Source organism: Pan troglodytes, chromosome 12 (assembly GCF_028858775.2).
Source record: "Pan troglodytes isolate AG18354 chromosome 12, NHGRI_mPanTro3-v2.0_pri, whole genome shotgun sequence".
NCBI classification, from domain to species: Eukaryota; Metazoa; Chordata; class Mammalia; order Primates; family Hominidae; genus Pan; species Pan troglodytes.
This window is the reverse complement of record NC_072410.2, coordinates 97,710,569-97,728,859: the sequence shown is the minus strand read 5'-3', so window position 1 is coordinate 97,728,859 and position 18,291 is coordinate 97,710,569. Positions and strand designations below refer to the sequence as shown.

Sequence of the window (18,291 nt, the reverse complement as noted above, 5' to 3'; positions counted from 1 at the left end):
ATGATTCCTCAGAGGTTTTGAGCTGTTAGCCTGAGTGAGGTCCTGGAGTCTGTATTTGTAACAAGTTCCCCAGGTATTCTGAAGCACAACCCCTGGCCTAAACCAGACATCTCACAACCACCTCTCCCCACCTGTCAGAAACTCAGCTACAACAGTAATTGTCTAGAAATGCTGTTCTCTACCAGATGCCTCTTATTTCACAGTAGGTCTCAGTTTATAATTTTTTATTTTTATTTTTTGAGATGGAGTTTCGCTCTTGTTGCTTAGGCTGGAGTGCAGTGGTGCGATCTTGGCTTACTGCAACCTTTGCCTCCCAGGTTCAAGTGATTCTTGAGTAGCTGGGATTACAGGCGCATGCCACCACCACGCCTAGCTAATTTTTTTGTATTTTTAGTAGAGACGGTGTTTTACCATGTTGGCCAGGCTGGTCTTGAACTCCTGACCTCAAGTGATCCGCCTGCCTCGGCCTCCCAAAGTGTTGGGATTACAGGCATGAGCCACTGTGCCCGGCCTCGGTCTATAATTCATGTACAACCAGATTTCAAACTTCTCAGACTGAAGTTGGGAGGTCCCCAGTCCCCTCTCCCTCCCTAGACCTCCTGTCTCATCTCTCAATCTCTGTCTCAGTTCTGGCCATGCCAACCTAAACAGAACTCCCCCCACCCCACCGCCACCTCACACCTTCCCTTCCCTCCCCTCCAGTCCACACTCTTCATGGCACTAGATTTTTATAAACCCTTTGTGCTCCAACACTGCCCTCATTTAGTTATCACCTTGGTCTCCATATTCCTGCCATTTCTTTGCTGAGTTTATCCTCATTAATTTGTACCCAGCATTTTCTTAAGATAACAGTTTGGGGTACATCCTTAGGGACCTTCTGAATCATCAAAAGCATTGTTTTACAATATGGATTTAACAGTAAAGGTGCTTTGCTGCATTTGAATGCTTTGACAACAGCATGTATGGCATGTCTATTTATGCCAAACTGGCTTTAGTCACAAAGCGCCATTATTGCCAGGCTAACAGACATGTTACAAAATACTACCTATGTGCACTATTTGGTGGTTGCCGTGTGTGTGAGTTCTGATCCTTCAGCCCAGCTGTGAGTTCTTCCACTGTCTCGTTCTTTGTGATGGTCATACTCTTAATGAGGCATTGTGTTCCTGGTGGCTGTTCATCAGTTGTGCCCTAACTGGCTGGAATGTTAGGTTCAGAGACTGCCTGGCTCCCGCTTCCCTCCAGGGCTCATCCCTTGCTTGCTTTTTAACACCCGAATGTCCCTGCACGCTGTCCCCATCCATTCACATGTCTACTGAGCTCGGTGTCATCTAGGTGGATGTTGGAGTGTTCAAAGAGTTGCCTGGGCTGTAGGGTAGGGGAGGCTGGATTGGGCGATGTCTAGAGAGGATGTGTACATCAGACCTGACTTCCTCTGGCTGCTCCTCCATCTCCTCCTGCACCTGAGAGGGACAGCATTCCTAGGCATAGCTGTCCATACCTCCCTTGCAGGTATCCACAGGTTTCCAGTGCAACAACATGATGTCAGCCCTGCCTAGCAACTTCCTGGACCGCCTTCTCTCCACCGCCCTCATGGAGGATGCAGAAATTCGACTCTTTGTTCTAGAGATTCTCATCAGTTTCATTGATCGTCATGGCAACCGCCACAAGTTCTCTACCATCAGGTGAAATTGGGGTGTCTCCTCCAGGCAATGCAAGATGGGGAGAGGACTCTCCATTAGGTCCTATCCTTTGGTCCTGTCCTCACACCCAGGTTCCCACCTCAGTATCTGAGTATTGTGGGATCTGAGTATCCCACAATTCAGATACTCAGTGAGACTCACCAGGAGTTGATCACCAACATTGACCCTGGGGTCCTGCAAGAGAAGGAGAGACTAAAGGGCACTTGTGTCTGGGAGAGGAGGAGGGTGAACTGAAGATTTGGAAGATAGAGAGTAGGCATTAAAGGGAGTTGCAAGCGTGAGAAGGAAGGGGATGCAGGTTATCAGTAGAGACTGAAGGGATTTGGGGGGAATAAGAGGAGGAAGAAAATCAGGATGAAGATTTAAGAGAAAGGGGGTCAGGGCGGTGGCTCGTGCCTGTAATCTCACACTTTGAGAGGCCAAGGCGGGATGATCACTTAAGCCCAAGAGTTCAAGACCAGCCAGGGCAACATAGTGAGACCCCCATCTCTACAAGAAAATTTAAAAATTAGCCGAGTGTGGTGGCTCACACCTGTGGTCCCAGCTCTTTGGGAGGCTGAGTTGGGAGGATTGCTTGAGCCCTGGAGGTTAAGGCTGCAGAGAGCTGTGATTATGGAACAACTGCACTCCAGCCTAGGTGACAGAATAAGACCCTGTCTCAAAAAGGAAAAAAGAGAGAGAGATAAAGGGACAAATTCTTGAGAACTTGGGAGGAAAAGGTAATTGGGCTGAGAACCAGGGCCAGGGGAGCACTGGAGGCTTTGTACCAACTAACAATGTTGGGGATAAAGCTCAGTGACCCCGTGTGAGCTCAGGCTGGCCTCATGCAAGGGCTAAGGAGGCCCTTTGCATCCCTTCCCAGTACCCTCAGTGACATCTCTGTCCTGAAGCTGAAAGTGGACAAGTGCTCTCGACAGGACACCGTCTTCATGAAGAAGGTAAACAAGCATGGCCTCCAGGCACAGTGAAGGGCGGGCACAGTGGCTCACGCCTGCAATCCCAGCACTTTGGGAGGCTGAGGCGGGCGGATAGATCACTTGAGGTGGGGAGCTCGAGACCAGCCTGACCAACATGGTAAAATCCCATCTTTACTAAAACTACAAAAATTAACCGGGCATGGTGGTGGGCACCTGCAATCCCAGCTACTCGGGAGGCTGAGGCAGGAGAATCGCTTGAACCCAGGAGGCGGAGGTTGCAGTGAACCGAGATTGCGCCAATGTACTTCAGCCTGGGTGACAGAGCAAAAGTCACTGCTGACCACTGACTGCCCTTGGAGCCTGCCTCCTCCCTCTGTAGCTATGTCTCCTCCCTCTGTAGCTCTGTCTCCTCTCTCTGTAGCTACGTCTCCTCCCTCTGTGGCTATGTGTTAAGCTGACCTCTCTGAGGAGTCAAGCCCAGAGTGATGAGCCAGTCCAGGGCCAGTGACTGTGTTCTGCTCCTACACCTGGATTTGGGCAGCAGCTTCTGGTGCTGGTTTCACTGGAGCCCATCCTTCCCTACGTGAGCCTTCCTGTGTGTGTCTGCTTCTGCCAGAGCCCGCTTTAAAGGCATCCCCTCCCCAAGGGAGGAGGGGGCACACAGCCATCCTGCCCCCCTTCAGATTGGTCTTCCTCCGTGTTCTCCTTGCCCCTCCTGTCCCCATCCCTCCGACCCTGGCCTTCTGCCCGCTTCTGTCCCCAGCACTCCCAGCAGCTCTACAGACACATCTACCTGAGCTGCAAGGAGGAAACAAACGTGCAGAAACACTACGAGGCGCTCTATGGCTTGCTGGCCCTCATCAGCATCGAGCTGGCTAACGAGGAGGTGGTGGTGGACCTCATCCGTCTGGTGCTGGCTGTTCAGGTGGGGCCTGGTGTGCGCAGGGCATGGGGCTTGGGATCAGGGGAGGGACCTGTTTTGGGCAAGCCCTGATAAGAGTATTGAGTAGCAACTGCTTAACACTGTTTTGGAGCCCAGGAATATTGTACTCGTGGTTGGCCACGCCTCCCTGAGGACCCCAAACCATGGTCCTGTTTGGGGAACCCCAAAGAATGCTTCATTCATGGTCTTGGCCCGTCCTTAAGCTAAAGAAGACCCAGGGAACCGGTCGTTCAGAAACATCCCTTAGCTACTACATGTCAAGTCTCTCGCAGAGTCTGAGTGAGACTCCAGGGATTCTTAAAAGGATGCTCATAAGCCCTGAGTGATCCCAGACAAACTCATTTGTCTAAAGATTCTCTGGTTCCCTTGGCCGGGCGTGGTGGCTCATGCCTGTAATCCCAGCACTTTGGGAGGCCGAGGTGGGTGGACCACTTGAGGTCAGGAGTTCAAGACCAGCCTGGCCAACATGGTGAAACCCCATCTCCACTAAAAATACAAAAATTAGCCGGACGTGGTGGTGCATGCGTGTAGTCCCAGCTACTTGGGAGACTGAGGCAGGAGAATCACTTGAACCAGGGAGGTGGAGGTTGCAGTGAGCAGAGATCTCACCACTGCATGCCAGCCTGGGCAACAGAGCAAGACTCCATCTAAAAATTTAAAAAATTAAAAATTAAAAAAAGATTCTCTAGTTCCCAAATTGAGCTGTGCTTCAGAATTGCTTTGAGCACTTGTTTAAAGTGTCTATTTCCTGGGAAGGTAAGTCAGAGTCTGGAAGCCTGGGGACCTGTCTACCAAGCCTCCTTTGCGATGCACAGGCAGCCAGTGTGGCACCGGACAGGGCTTGAGGCTTTCATGGTCTTCCTGGGTGTGTGTGTACACCCAAGGCTACTGGGAGTCAGGGTGGGTCCTTTGGACCTCAAAGGCTGGGTATCCAGGGTCCTGAAGCCAGGAGGGCATCATATTCCTGAATCGGGGCAAGCCTGGGAATTCAGTGACAGTCTCAGACCACCTGTCTGTTGGTGCTAAATCCTGCAGGGCCAGCCTAGATGCTATAATTTTTAAATTCTGTTTACCGTCAAGAACTAGAACTTGGGGTTCCTTTATATCCCAATCCCCTGGTAACTCCCACAGCTAATTTAGCTTAACATATGAGCCCAGTTTAGCAAGCCAATCCAGTCCTCTAAGAATCCGCTATAGTGAAGGAGACAGCACCCTGGCAGTGGGATTAATGACGAGGGTTTGGGCAGTGAAGGTCACCACAGCTGGAACTGCAGAGTGGGGAGTTGAGGTCATTGCCTCTGTAGTCTGTGAGTACTCAAGAGCCTCCCAGTTCACGGACTGTTCTAGGGACCCCTCCCTTCAGCTTTAATGAAGGTGACTTTTTTTCCCCAGGAAGGTTTGGGTCAAATGCTGAGAAAGACTTAGTCTAGGAAAGCAAGCATTTCTAAAGAAGATTGGGAAGAGGTCGGGTGGAGCGTTGGCACCCAGTGTAGTCTGTCAGTGAAAAACTCCGGAGGCCTTGTCTATGTTGCTGCAGGACGTGGCCCAAGTCAATGAGGAGAACTTGCCTGTCTACAACCGCTGTGCCCTCTATGCTCTGGGCGCAGCCTACCTGAACCTCATCAGTCAGCTCACAACAGTGCCTGCCTTCTGCCAGCACATCCATGAGGTTGGTGTTCTCACGACCAAGAGCTCAGGGGGCCCTCAACTTGGGGTTTCCTGGGAACAGCTTTTCCTTAATTGCATTAGTCCTGTACCTACACTTAGGCAGCGAAGACAGGGTTGAAGTAAGAACCACTAATGGTGAGAAGTTACTCGTGGCATCTTTCCCTCCTGTATGACTTGACAGAGCAGGGTGGGGTTAGGCACAGGGGTTGGGGGGGGTCTTCTATACCTGTTTCTAATACTGTCTGCCCCCTCCACTTCCTGCCCCTCTGTCTTTCCCCTACTCACGGGAGCACACCCGCACACATGCCTCAGATCATGCAGACTACAGCTATGAAATACCGCAAAAGTGACCTCAGATCATGCAGACTACAGCTATGAAATACCGCAAAAGTGACCTCAGATCATGCAGACTAAAGCTATCAAATACCGCAAAGGTGGCCCGAGTAGAATGGTGAACGAACATCTGTTCACGCCCACTTATATGAAATGAACAGTTATGAAAATTTCTCCCCATTTGCTTCATCTATCTCCTTTTCTTTTCCTTTGCTGAACAAATTTTAAATACTTTAAACAAATATTTTAAAACAAATCCCAGCTATCCTGTCCTTTCACTCTATGTATATCTGTCTGCATGCCTGAAACAGCATGAACACCTCCCTACATGACTGCCATGCTCTTAACACAGCTCATTAAGTGATCAGTAATTCCTTGGTGTTATCTGACACCCATTCTGTAGTCAAATGTGTTCTCAGTTGTTGCATAAAGATCTTTTAAAACACATGGAAGTGCTTAGAGGTTGAATGATACCAACATGTAGGATTAACTTTAAAATACATTAGCAAGCCAGGCGCAGTGGCTCAAGCCTGTAATCCCAGCACTTTGGGAGGCCGAGGCTGGTGGATCACTTGAGATCAGGAGTTCGAGACCAGCCTGGGCAACATGGTGAAACCCCGTCTCTACTAAAAATACAAAAATTAGCTGGGCATGGTGGCGCACACCTGTAGTCCCAGCTACTCGGGAAGCTGAGGCAGGAGAATCGCTTGAACCTGGGAGATGGAGTTGAGCCAAGATTGCACCACTGCACCCCAGCCTGGGTGACAGAGCGAGACTCTGTCTCAAAAATAAAATAAAATGAAATACATTAGCAAAACAAAATAAAACAAAACAAGAAAATTTAGGTCTTAACTAGCCTGGGTTGGCTGGGAGTCACAGGGGAGGGTGCCGTGACTGTGACAGAGACCACTCAAAGGGAAGCAGGAGTCTTCCAGCTTCTGGGCTGATAAGGGAGTATAAGAAAGGCAATGCCCAGACATCCTCTGCCTGACAATTGTGGGACCTTTACCTCCTCACCCCCGACACACACCGGTATGCTGACCATCCCTCCACTTCTCACCACCTTAGTAACTTTCACTTTTCTTGTCAAAAATTTGCAAAGAATACTGAGTAAAGCTCAAGATGTCACTGTCCATCAGGGTGTTTTGCAATGCACTTGGGTACTGCAGTACCCAGGTTTGGGACAAGGTGTGAACTACATTCCTTTGTACCTGTTTAAATAAAAAACACAGGAATGAGGCCAGGTGCAGCGGCTCAGCCTTAATCCCAGCACTTTGGGAGGCCAAGGCAGGTGGATCACTTGGGGTCAGGAGTTTGAGATCAGCCTGGCCAACATGGTGAAACCTCATCTCTACTAAAAATATAAAAATTTGCCAGGCGTGGTGGCATGCACCTGCAGTCTCAGTTACTCAGGAGGCTGAGGCAGGAGAATTGCTTGAAACTGGGAGGTGGAGGCTGCTGTGAGCCAAGATTGTGCCATTGCACTCTAGCCTGGACAAGACAGCGAGACTCCGTCTCAGAAAAAAAAAAAAAAAGCATAGGAATGAGGCATTGGAGCCAGCAGCTGCAGTCTCTTAAGAGTTAAGTTCCCTGCATTGGAGGACACTTAGTGCACATGTGTCATTGATGGCCATGGCCTGAGCAGGCAGCTTGAGCTTCTCAGGCTGCCCTGAGGGTCCCTGTTGATGCGAGTTTCCACTGAAAAGCTCAGCTGAGGACACTGTGCTGAGGAGGCTGTGGGAGGGAGGAAGCACCGAGCCGGGCATGGGAGCTCTTTCGTTGCCTGTGAGCTCCCTCTCCCTGCTGAACCAGCTCTTATCTGATTCCTCCCAACTGCCAGGTGATAGAGACCAGGAAGAAAGAGGCTCCATACATGCTCCCCGAGGATGTGTTTGTGGAGAGGCCCAGGTGAGGAGAGGACGGGGGACGTGGTCAGGGATCCCCAGGGCAGCTGAGTAAGCAGGTGGGTGGTCTGAGGTCAGGAGGGGTCAATGCCAGGAGGCTCAGACTTCTGTGGACTCAAGGGCAGAAGGTGGGCTCTGCCTGTGGTCCAGGAGTCCTGGGTAAAGTTCAACCCCATCACATTACTGCAGTCCATGCCTCGAGCATGCAATGCTGAGCCATGTTTGCAGATGAGACACAGCCTCCGGGGGCTTTGGCCAAGCCCATGCTAAATGCATCCTGGAGGAGTCATTCCTGACAAGACGTTACTGTAAATCCAAGTGATGTTTTCGGATCATAGTGGGTGCTGTGGGCCAGTGTCATTTCAACATCAGAGGAACTCAAGGGAAAGATGTTTTGCAAAACCAAAATGTCTAACAGTAGGGGATGGCTTTATAAATTATGGCCCATCCATACAGTAGACAATCATGACAATGTTTTAGAAGAATATTTAATGTAAAATACCCATTACATAATAGGTCAATAAAATAGATCACAGAACAGCGGGTGGGGAAGGGGATATCTGTGTATATTTAAAAATACGGGTCTAAGCTGGGTGCGGTGGCTCACGCCTGCAGGCCCAGCGACTCAGAAGACTGAGCAGGAGGATCTCTTGAGCCCATGAGTTCGAGACAACCATGGGCCGCAAAGCAAGAACCCATCTCTACAAAAAATGTTTAAAAATTTTGCCCGGGCTGGGCACAGTGACTCACGCCTGTAATCCCAGCACTTTGGGAGGCTGAGGTGGGCGGATCACTTGAGGTCAGAAGTTCGAGACCATCCTGGCCAACATGGTGAAACCCCATCTCTACTAAAAATACAAAAATTAGCCAGGTATGGTGGCGCACACCTGTAGTCCCAGCTACTCTACTCGGGAGGCTGAGGCAGGAGAATCTGCTTGAATCCAGGAGGCAAAGGTTGCAGTGAGCCAAGATCGTGCCACTGCACTCCAGCCTGGGCAACAGAGCAAGACTCTGTCTGAAAAAAAAAAAAAAAAAATTAGGCCGGTCACAGTGGCTTATGCCTATGTAATCCCAGCACTAGCACTTTGGGTGGTTGAGGCGGGCAGATCACTTGAGATCAGGAGTTGGAGACTAGCCTGGCCAACACAGTAAAACCCTGTCTCTACTAAAAATACAAAAATTAGCCAGGTGTGGTGGCGTGCGCCTGTAATCCCAGCTACTTGGGAGGCTGAGGCAGGAGAATCCCTTGAACCTGGGAGGCAGAGGTTGCAGTGAGCTGAGATCATGTCACTGCACTCCAGCCTGGGCAACAGGGAGAGACTTGGTCTAAGAAATAATAATAATAATAAATAAATAAATAAATAAAATTAGCCAGGTATGGTGGAGCGTACCTGTTGGGAGGCAGAGCAGGAAGATCACTTTAGCCTGGCAGGTCAAGGCTGTAGTGTGCTATGATGGTGCCTGTGAACAGCCACTGCACTCCAGCCTGGGAAACACAGTGAGGACCCTGTCTTTAAAAAAAAAAAAAAAAAAAAAAGGCTGGGCACGGCGGCTCATGCCTGTAATCCCAGCATTTTGGGAGGCCGAGGCGGGCGGGTCACGAGGTCAGAAGATCGAGACCATCCTGGCTAACATGGTGAAACCCCGTCTCTACTAAAAATACAAAAAATTAGCCGGGCGTGGAGGCTGAGGTAGGAGAATGGTGTGAACCCGGGAGGTGGAGCTTGCGGTGAGCAGAGATGGTGCCACTGCACTCCGGTCTGGGTGACAGAGCGAGACTCCGTCTCAAAGAAAAAAAAAAGTGACTGAAGGATGTGATTGTTGTACATAAGAATATATTATAACATGTGAATAGTGGTTATCTCTGGAAATGGGACTGGGGGTGACTGTTCCTTTTGCTTCTCTGTCATCTTGCATAGTGAAGATGTTACTTTTTTAATAAGAAAAGTTGGCCGGGCATGGTGGCTCACGCCTGTAATCCCAGCATTTTGGGAGGCTGAGGCGGGTGGATCACCCGAGGTCAGGAGTTCAAGACCAGCCTGGCCAACATGATGAAACTCCGTCTCTACTAAAAATACAAAAAATTAGCCTGGCGTGGTGGCAGGTGCCTTTAATCCCAGCTACTCGGGAGGCTGAGGCAGGAGAATCGCTTGAACCTGGAAGGCGGAGGTTGCAATGAGCCGAGATCGCACCACCACACTCCAGCCTGGGCGACAAGAGCAAAACCCTGTCTTAAAAAAAAAAAATTGTTCAGAAGTCACTCTAGATACCGCGGTTCTAACGAACTTTCTCCCTCCTTCATCTTCCAGGCTGTCTCAGAATCTTGATGGGGTGGTCATTGAGCTCCTCTTCCGCCAGAGCAAGATCAGTGAAGTCCTGGGAGGCAGTGGCTACAACTCGGACCGGCTCTGCCTGCCCTACATTCCTCAGCTGACAGGTATGAGTTCTGTGCAGGGATGCCCAGGCCTGCCTCTGTCTTTACTTGGCCAGGTAAGGGCCTGAGCATAACGGACTTATGGCCCTTTGATTGCCTGTGAGGCACCTTGGATGTCGTGAGAGCTGAAAGACACAGTGGAAATTTATGGTGAGGTCCTCTTGATTGCCCCACCTCTCCTCCTCAGGACAGGGTCCTTGGAAGTACCCGGCCCATGAGATGGCCTGGCCTGAGGATGGGAGAGGTTCCATTGTGCTGGAAAGAGCATATATGGCTATGGAACCAGAGACCCAGTTTGAGACCCCTGTGCAACTTACTGCCTGAAAGATCTTAGACAAGTCCTTTGCATCCCTGAATTTCAGTTTCCTTGACTGTAAAACAGGAATGTTAACAATAGCTGCCTGCTGGGTGCAGAGGTTCACACCTGTAATCCCAGCACTTTGGGAGGCTGAGGCGGATGGATTGCCTAAGCTCAAGGGTTCAAGACCAGCCTAGGCAACACGGTGAAACCCCGTCTCTACTAAAAATACAAAAAATTAGCTTCATGTGGTGGTGGGTGCCTGTAGTCCCAGCTACTCTGGAGGCTGAAACAGGAGAATTGCTTGAACCCGGGAGGCGAAGATAGCAGTGAGCCAAGATCGTGCCATTGCACTCCAGCCTGGGCGACAGAGCAAGACTCCGTCTAAAAAAAAAACAAAAACAATAGCTGCCTTAGAGGGCTGGCATGATAAGGTACCTGTATTAATGCAAATGCGCTTAGTAAATGCTTCATGAAGAGCTACTGGTGCTCTTAGCAGATCATGCTTACACATAAGGTGAGATATGTATTCTGGTCATAAGCACCTTCTTTGTGTTCTCGTTGACGATTTCAAAATTTTAGCCCCAAAGAACAAAAGTGACCACCCTAAGATGGACAGAGAAGGCCCACAGCAATCGGAAGCTTCTATAAACTCCACGTGTAGCCTGAGTGTGCACTGAGCCTTAGAGGACTGTGGACCAAGCAGAGGCAGAGGGGTTGGGAGGTGGGACTAGCAGCTCAGTCCTGGATCTCCGAGGGCTGGGAACTAAAGCCTCTGGGCTGCTTCTTCCCCAGATGAGGATCGTTTATCCAAGAGGAGGAGCATTGGAGAGACCATCTCCCTGCAGGTGGAGGTAGAATCGAGGAACAGTCCGGAGAAGGAGGAGGTGAGTGTCTGTGCCACCGTCCTGGGGCAGCCCCACCTCCTGTAGATTGGACGCTGGACTCCAGGCTCCCCTGCCTGCATAGTGAGCTTAAGGCTGCATGGAAAGCAAGCTTCTCGAGTAATTCCACACTTGTACTGACTCTCCCCACGTATGCGTCATAGATACTTCCCTTTGGAAAAATTGTTAGGGTCCTCCCTGCTCCCATGAGGATATCATAAAACTCACTCTTGAAAGGCCTGGCTGGGGATGGTGGCTCACACCTGTGATCCCAACATTTTGGAGGCTGAGGCAGGAGGATTGCTTGACCCCAGGAGTTTGAGATGATCTGGGGCAATATAAGGAGACCCCATCTCTACAAAAAATAATTGAAAAATCAGCCAGGCATGGTGGACGTGCACCTGTGGTCCCAGGTACTCAGGATGCTGAGGTGGGAGAATCACCTGAGCCTGGGAGGTCAAGGCTGCTGTAAGCCATGATGGCAGCACGGCACTTCAGCCTAGGTGACAGAGTGAGACCTCGTCTCAAAAAATTAAAAAGAAAGGCATGCTGGTCATCATTCCCCACTCACAGAGGGACCGATATGCTCTGGGTTGGAAACTAGAAGACTTAACTGGAGAGATAAGGGTGAGAACAGCTTTCATAGTGTTGCTTCTGTATGTATCAATAAAGAATCTTTTTTTAAATTTACACTATTTTTAAAGCAATTTTAGTTACAGCAAAACTGAGAGGAAGGTACAGAGATCGCCCTTTGCCCCCTCCCCTCCCCCGACACATGCACAGCCTCCCCTCCTATCCATATCCCCCAGCAGCGTGGTGCATTTCTTACAGTTCAACCTGCCTTAACACAACAGTATCATCTGAAGTCTGTCGTTTACACTGGGGTTCGCCCTCAGCGTTGTACATTCTGTGGGTTTGGACAAATGCGTAATGACATGCATCCCCCACCAGAGTACCATACAGAGTCATTTCCTGCCCTAAAACCCCCTGTGCTCCACCTCTTCATCTCTCCCCTAACCACTGACAGCCAAGATTTTTTTTTTTTTTTTTTTTTTTAATGCTGACTGTTACAGTTCACAAGAAGTACGGAGGACACACATCTGGGTGGGACCGGGACAGAAAGACTTACATGGTCCTCAGGCATGGATAGGCTGGCATTCCCCAGCCTCTCTGCCCATTAGGGCTGATATAGACATGGAGGACAGCTTTGACATCAAGCCTTTCCCCAGATGCAATCAGAGGTAGGAGAAGTCTCTAGGGGTCAGGATCAAGCCTCCCCCTAACTGTGCCCTCGACCACTTCATTTATTGGGGCAGATCTCTACCCCAGGGCCCTCAAAGCTTATCCAGAACCTTCCCACGGAAGGAAGCTCTGACTTGGGCTAATTGGACAAGTAAAATGAGGTTGAACGAGGCATCCTCCATGGCCCTTCCAGCTCCAAGGACTGGGAACCTCCAATGCGTTAGGCATCGGGGTGAGTTGGCTGCTCTCTCCCCATAGTGGCGATTCTCCCTTCCCAAGAGGTAAGAGACCCTCGGGAATTGAGGAGTGAAGTGACTCAGAAGCGCAAGGCGAAATGCTTACACAGCTACAGAGCCACCTCCTCACTAGTGGCCTCCTGGGCCACCAGTATCAGTTCCTTCCTCCCTTCAAGAGTCAGCTTAGCCCAGAGGTAGCTTGGTGGCAAAGCAGGGGTGCAGGGGCCTTCATCCTGTGCCCTTCTGCCATGCCACAACTCTCTCCACTCTCAGCCATCAGTGCCAGTCCAGAGTCCCACGGTGGTTCCTAGGGCCGTACTGCCCAGGCTTGCCGCAGGGGTGAATAAATGCTGCAAGGGTGAATAAATGCTTGTTTGGTCAAATCTGAATCCTGGTGCCTGGCATTCCCAGCCATGCATAGTCTGGGCTCTGCCATTTCATTTTCCCCCACCTGCTCTGGCCCGTATCCACTGTCCCACTCTGGTGGGGCTGCTCTCGATCTCTCCCACGCTGCGCTCCGCCATCTCCAGGCCTTTGCTAGTGCAGAATGCCACATCTGAACCACCCTTCCCTCCACACTGGTGCAGCTGAGCACCTGTGAACTGTCTGTTCTCCAGCGCCCGGCCCCTGTTCAGTTTCCTCATAAACTTCTCTCTCCCTGCTCTTGCCCAGGGAGCATCCCTTCTCTCTTGCCCAGAGAGCGGCATTTTCTTTGACTGTTGCCACCACACAGTTCCCTAGCACCCTGCAGGTGAATATCCAGTGTTGCTCGGTGCTGACAGTGGATGAATGGATGGACGTACAGAGGATAAGTCCTCAGAGCGAGTTAAAGCTGAGCATAGCTCTCTCTTGCATGTAATTCCTATGCTAACAAATTGTGCAGTTTCTATAGACTCACCTACAGTCCTGCATGTAGTTGGTGCTCACTTAATGTTTGTTAAATGACTTTATCTCATACGTATACTTCTTTCCTCTCCTACTCAAACAAAAATGCCAAACAAATCAAAAAATGCACGACTCAGTGAATTTTCATAAAGTGTGTATGCCCACGCAACCACGCCTGGATGAGAGAGTGGAACATTGTCATCATCCAGGGGCCCTGCCTCTGTGCCCCCTCCCCTAAGGGAGCTCCCAGCCTGAGTTGCATTACTTCTGGAACTTTATATCAATGAAATCATTCTGTTCTGTGTCTGCTGCTTTTGCTTAAGATTATGTTTAAATGATAGAGCATGAGGCTGGGCGTGGTGGCTCATGCCTGTAATCTCAGCACTTTGGGAGGCCAAGGCAGGTGGATCACCTGAGGTTAGGAGTTCAAGACCAGCCTGATCAACATGGTGAAACCCCGTCTTTACTAAAACTACAAAAAATTAGCCGGGCATGGTGGCGGCCACCTGTAACTCAGCTACTGGGGAGGCTGAGGCAGGAGAATCACTGGAAACCAACCAGGAGGTGGAGGTTGTAGTGAGCTGAGATCATACCATAGTACTCTAGCCTGGGTGATGAGAGCGAAACTCCATCTCAAAAAAAAAAAAAAAAAAAAAAAAAAGAGAGCATGAGTAAATCGTAGGTCTAATAGCTCTTTGTCTAGTGAGTAAGTTCTGGAATTTAGTCCAAATTCCTTCATTATTTTCAGCATCTATGGATCTCCCTTCTTTGAGTTTTATTATTTTCTACTTCCTTTTATAGGCTCTGCAGAGGACTGAGTGGGGTAACTCCTTGGAACCTCAGCAGCCGGGGAGGGCCGGTCACTTCTTTTTAAAAAAAAAAAAAAAAAACAGAGTCTCCCTCTGTCGCCCAGGCTGGAGTGCAGTGGTGTGATCTTGGCTCACTGCAATCTCCACCTCCCGGTTTCAAGCAATTCTCTTGCCTCAGACTCCCCAAGTAGCTGGGATTACCGGCACGAGCCACCATGCCTGGCTAGTTTTTGCATTTTTAGTAGAGATGGGGTTTCACCATGTTGACCAGGCTGGTCTCGAACTCCTGACCTCAAGTGATCTGCCCGCCTCAACCTCCCAAAGTGCTGTGATTCCAAGCATGAGCCACCGCATCCGGCCTGTCACTTCTAACCTTCCATTTCTTATCTTTATTAAATGCTCAAGTCGCATTGGTGGGTAATTTAATACTTTAAGACTTCAGAACTGATATTCAGTTCCTGAAATTTACATCTGAGATTCTATTCACCACCTCTCTTCCCTTGCTTCCAATGTTTTCTGTTGTGTTCTCTGAAGATGTTTTAAAATTGCAGTATTGGCTGGGCACGGTGGCTCACACCTATAATCCCAGCACTTTGGGAGGCCGAGGCGGGCAGATCATGAGTTCAGGAGTTCGGGACCAGCCTGATCAACATGGTGAAACCCGTCTCTACTAAAAATATAAAAATTAGCCAGGCATGGTGGTGCACGCCTATAATCCCAGCTACTTGGGAGGCTGAGGCAGAAGAATCACTTGAACCCAGGAGGCAGAGGTTGCAGTGAGCCAAGATCATGCCACTACACTCCAGCCTGGGCGACAGAGTAAGACTCTGTCTCAAAATAAAATAAAATGAAATAAAATTGCAGTGTTTTCCTCCCATGGTGCTTGATGGACAGGCTTGGGGAGGGAGCAGGGGACAGTGTGTTCTTTTATGTGAGATTCAGGACTCTGTCTAAGTCTGAATCTGATGAGGAATGAGCTTCCCCGCTGCATCTCGCTGTCCTCTGTGCCTGCTCAGGGAGCTTCTGAGACCCTGAGGGGGGTGGGGGTGTCCTGAGGGACTTCCTGCCCACTGGGACTTTCTTCCAACAAGCAAGGGGCTGCCAGAGAGCTGGGGGTGCCAGGGCTGCCTCCTTTCTCTGCCCCCTGCCTTTCTGAGCATCTCTGTCCCTTCTCCTTCAGCGAGTGCCTGCCGAGGAGATCACCTATGAGACACTGAAGAAAGCCATTGGTAAGTCAGGGCAAAGGGACTCTGGTTAGAGGGCAAAATGGGGTGGGGTCCTTGGGCCTGTTCCTGCAGATGCAGCAGGACACACCACCCTCCGCAGTGGGATCCAGCACCTGCGTGAAGGGAGAGGCTGGTGTCTTTTGACAAACTCATCACAGCCACCAAAGCTGCCATTGAATATTCCTGCTCTCCTGATGGGGGTCAGTAGTGAGGCCCTGTGTGGCCCACAGTGGGCAATGCTTTTGCCAGTAAAGACAGCTGCCTTTAAAAGTAATCAGTTGGCCAGGCATGGTGGCTCACGCCTGTAATCCCAGCACTTTGGGAGGGTGAGGTGGGCGGATCTCAAGGTCAGGAGTTGGAGACCAGCCTGACCAATGTGGTGAAACCCTGTCTCTACTGAAAAAATACAAAAATTAGCCAGGCATGGTGGCATGCCTGTAATCACAGCTACTTGGGAGGCTGAGGCAGGAGAATTGCTTGAACCTAGGAGGTGGAGGTTGCAGTGAGCTGAGATTGCACCACTGCACTCCAGCCTGGGTGACACAGCAAGACTCCCATCTCAAAAAAAAAAGCAATCAGTTGATGGCTATAGGCAGAAAGCAATTCGGGATAAATTTTTTGTTTTTTTGGTGAAGTGTGATACAAAAGAACAAGCTGGCCAATGGAAGATATTAATAACGAATCATATGAATGTCTATTTAATAAGGGCAGATGATTTTAAAATGCATGTTACCTCTCTATCTGGATCATTGGACAACAACAGATTTTTCTAACTGTTGACAGATTATGCCTGTAAATGCCAAACTTTTAAATTTTTGTCATCATTAATGATAGTCTCTCTGAATGTACACATTTCTTGCCCTTTTTTTTTTTTTTTTTCTGAGACAGAGTCTCGCCCTGTCACCCAGGCTAGAGTGCAGTGGCACCATCTTGGCTCACTACAACCTCTGCCTCCCAGGTTCAAGCAATTCTCCTGCCTCAGCCTCCCGCGTGACTGGGATTACAGGTGCCCGCCACCACACCCGGCTAATTTTTGTATTTTTAGTAGAGACAGGGTTTCACCATGTTGGCCAGGCTGGTCTCGAACTCCTGACCTTAGGCAGTCAGCCCTCCTCAGCCTCCCAAAGTGCTAGGCTTACAGGCATAACCCACTGCACCTGGCTATTTCTTGCCTTCTTAAACTGAGTATGGGCCAGGCATGGTGGCTCACACCTGTAATCCCAGCACTTTGGGAGGCCAAGGTGGCAGGATCCCTTGAGCCCAGAAGTTTGAGACCAGCCTGGGCAACATAGTGAGACCTCATCTCTATTAAAAAAAAAAAAAACAAACTCAACAGTATTATGGACATGTGTGACACACACCCCTTTTTCTTCTTGGTGCTAACTCATCTTGGATACCAAGCAGCATGTGTAGAAGCCTTAAACTAAATGGCCTCGGGCTGCCCTGCCACACGTGTTTCATGTTGGCTTTCGTGGTCTGTGTGGCTTTACCATTGTCAATGTCCCTTTTCTTTTTTTGTTCATTTTTGAGATGGAGTCTCGCTCTGTCACCCAGGCTAGAGTGCAATGGCGTGATCTTGGCTCACTGCAACCTCCACCTCCCTGGTTCAAGCAATCCTCCTGCCTCAGCCTCCCAAGTAACTGAGACTACAGGCATATGCCACCACGCCTGGCTAATTTTTGTATTTTTAGTAGAGAGGGGGTTTCACCATGATGGCCAGGCTGGTCTCAAACTCCTGACCTCAAGGTGTCCTCCTGCCTCGGCCTCCCAAAATGCTGGGATTACAAGTGTGAGCCACCGTGCCCAGCCTCAATGTCCCTTTTCAAAATACCCACAGAGTACTCAAAGGACCAACTGTTCAGGAGCTTCAATTTAAGAGTCCCGGTGGGAGAGCAGCTACTTGGGGCTGTAAGAGCCCCGCTGAAAGGGCCTCCCACATAGCTCTCAAATTCTTACATGAGGAAGAAGGCTGAGCCCTCAGGCAGAATCAGGAAGAGGTCCCACCTTCCAGGGCCAAGTGAGGGCACCGCACCTCCACGCCACTGTCCCCTACTCTTCAGAAGAGAGGAGAGCCCAAGCAGTGCTCATAGACAGTGCTCCCTGGAGGAGTCCCTCCCCTTCACCTCAGTGAGCAGGGCCTGGCACTAACCCAGCTCTCTGTGTCGAAGTGGACAGCGTAGCAGTGGAGGAGCAGGAGCGTGAGCGGCGGCGGCAGGTGGTGGAGAAGTTCCAGAAGGCACCCTTCGAGGAGATTGCTGCACACTGCGGGGCCCGGGTAAGTGAAGCATGACATGGGCGAGTCCCTGGGAGCCAAGTCAAGACTGAATTTGGGTCCAGGACAGGATTAAGTTCCTAGGAGATCTTGGCTCTTTGACCACCAACCTCCCCCACCCCCACCCCGCCAGACATCAGGGCTTGTATTCCAATGCAGGGAGCTCCGCTGTTGCCCTGCCAGGCTTTCCCCAACACCCTGGCGCTGCACTGCTCCCCCATGAACCAAAAGACTTGGGTGTTTGTCTTGGGGTCTCTCTGAGACCTCACACTTTTCACATAAGGAAGAAGTCCTGAGCTGAGGCACCTGTCTGGCAGTCAGATCATGCTCACTGTGGTCCTGACAGCAGGCACGTGAACAGCACTCACTGCAGATGACAGCTTCTTCTACTGATGAGCCGCTTTCATTCTCATGATAACTCCATGAAGTTGGTGCCATTATGATCCCCACGTTACAGAGTGATGGGGGAGGGGTGTGTGGTAAAGGAAGATGGTCAACGTTGGCAGCAGGACCCTCTTCCAACCAGGGTACCTTGGCAGG

General features: G+C 50.2%; 1 protein-coding gene across 4 annotated transcripts in view; it reads left to right on the top strand.

Moving 5' to 3' along the window:
• Positions 1-18,291, top strand: part of EFR3B (EFR3 homolog B) — a 116,868-nt gene that overhangs the window by 91,971 nt on the left and 6,606 nt on the right. For all 4 annotated transcript variants that reach the window (XM_054677730.2, XM_016948158.4, XM_063789218.1 and 1 more), the window contains exons 13-21: positions 1,510-1,682; positions 2,563-2,638; positions 3,381-3,542; positions 5,098-5,229; positions 7,402-7,469; positions 9,775-9,902; positions 10,993-11,084; positions 15,434-15,482; positions 17,648-17,754. In XM_054677730.2, coding sequence (XP_054533705.1) covers positions 1,510-1,682; positions 2,563-2,638; positions 3,381-3,542; positions 5,098-5,229; positions 7,402-7,469; positions 9,775-9,902; positions 10,993-11,084; positions 15,434-15,482; positions 17,648-17,754 — 987 coding nt within the window. The remainder of the gene's footprint in view (positions 1-1,509; positions 1,683-2,562; positions 2,639-3,380; positions 3,543-5,097; positions 5,230-7,401; positions 7,470-9,774; positions 9,903-10,992; positions 11,085-15,433; positions 15,483-17,647; positions 17,755-18,291) is intronic.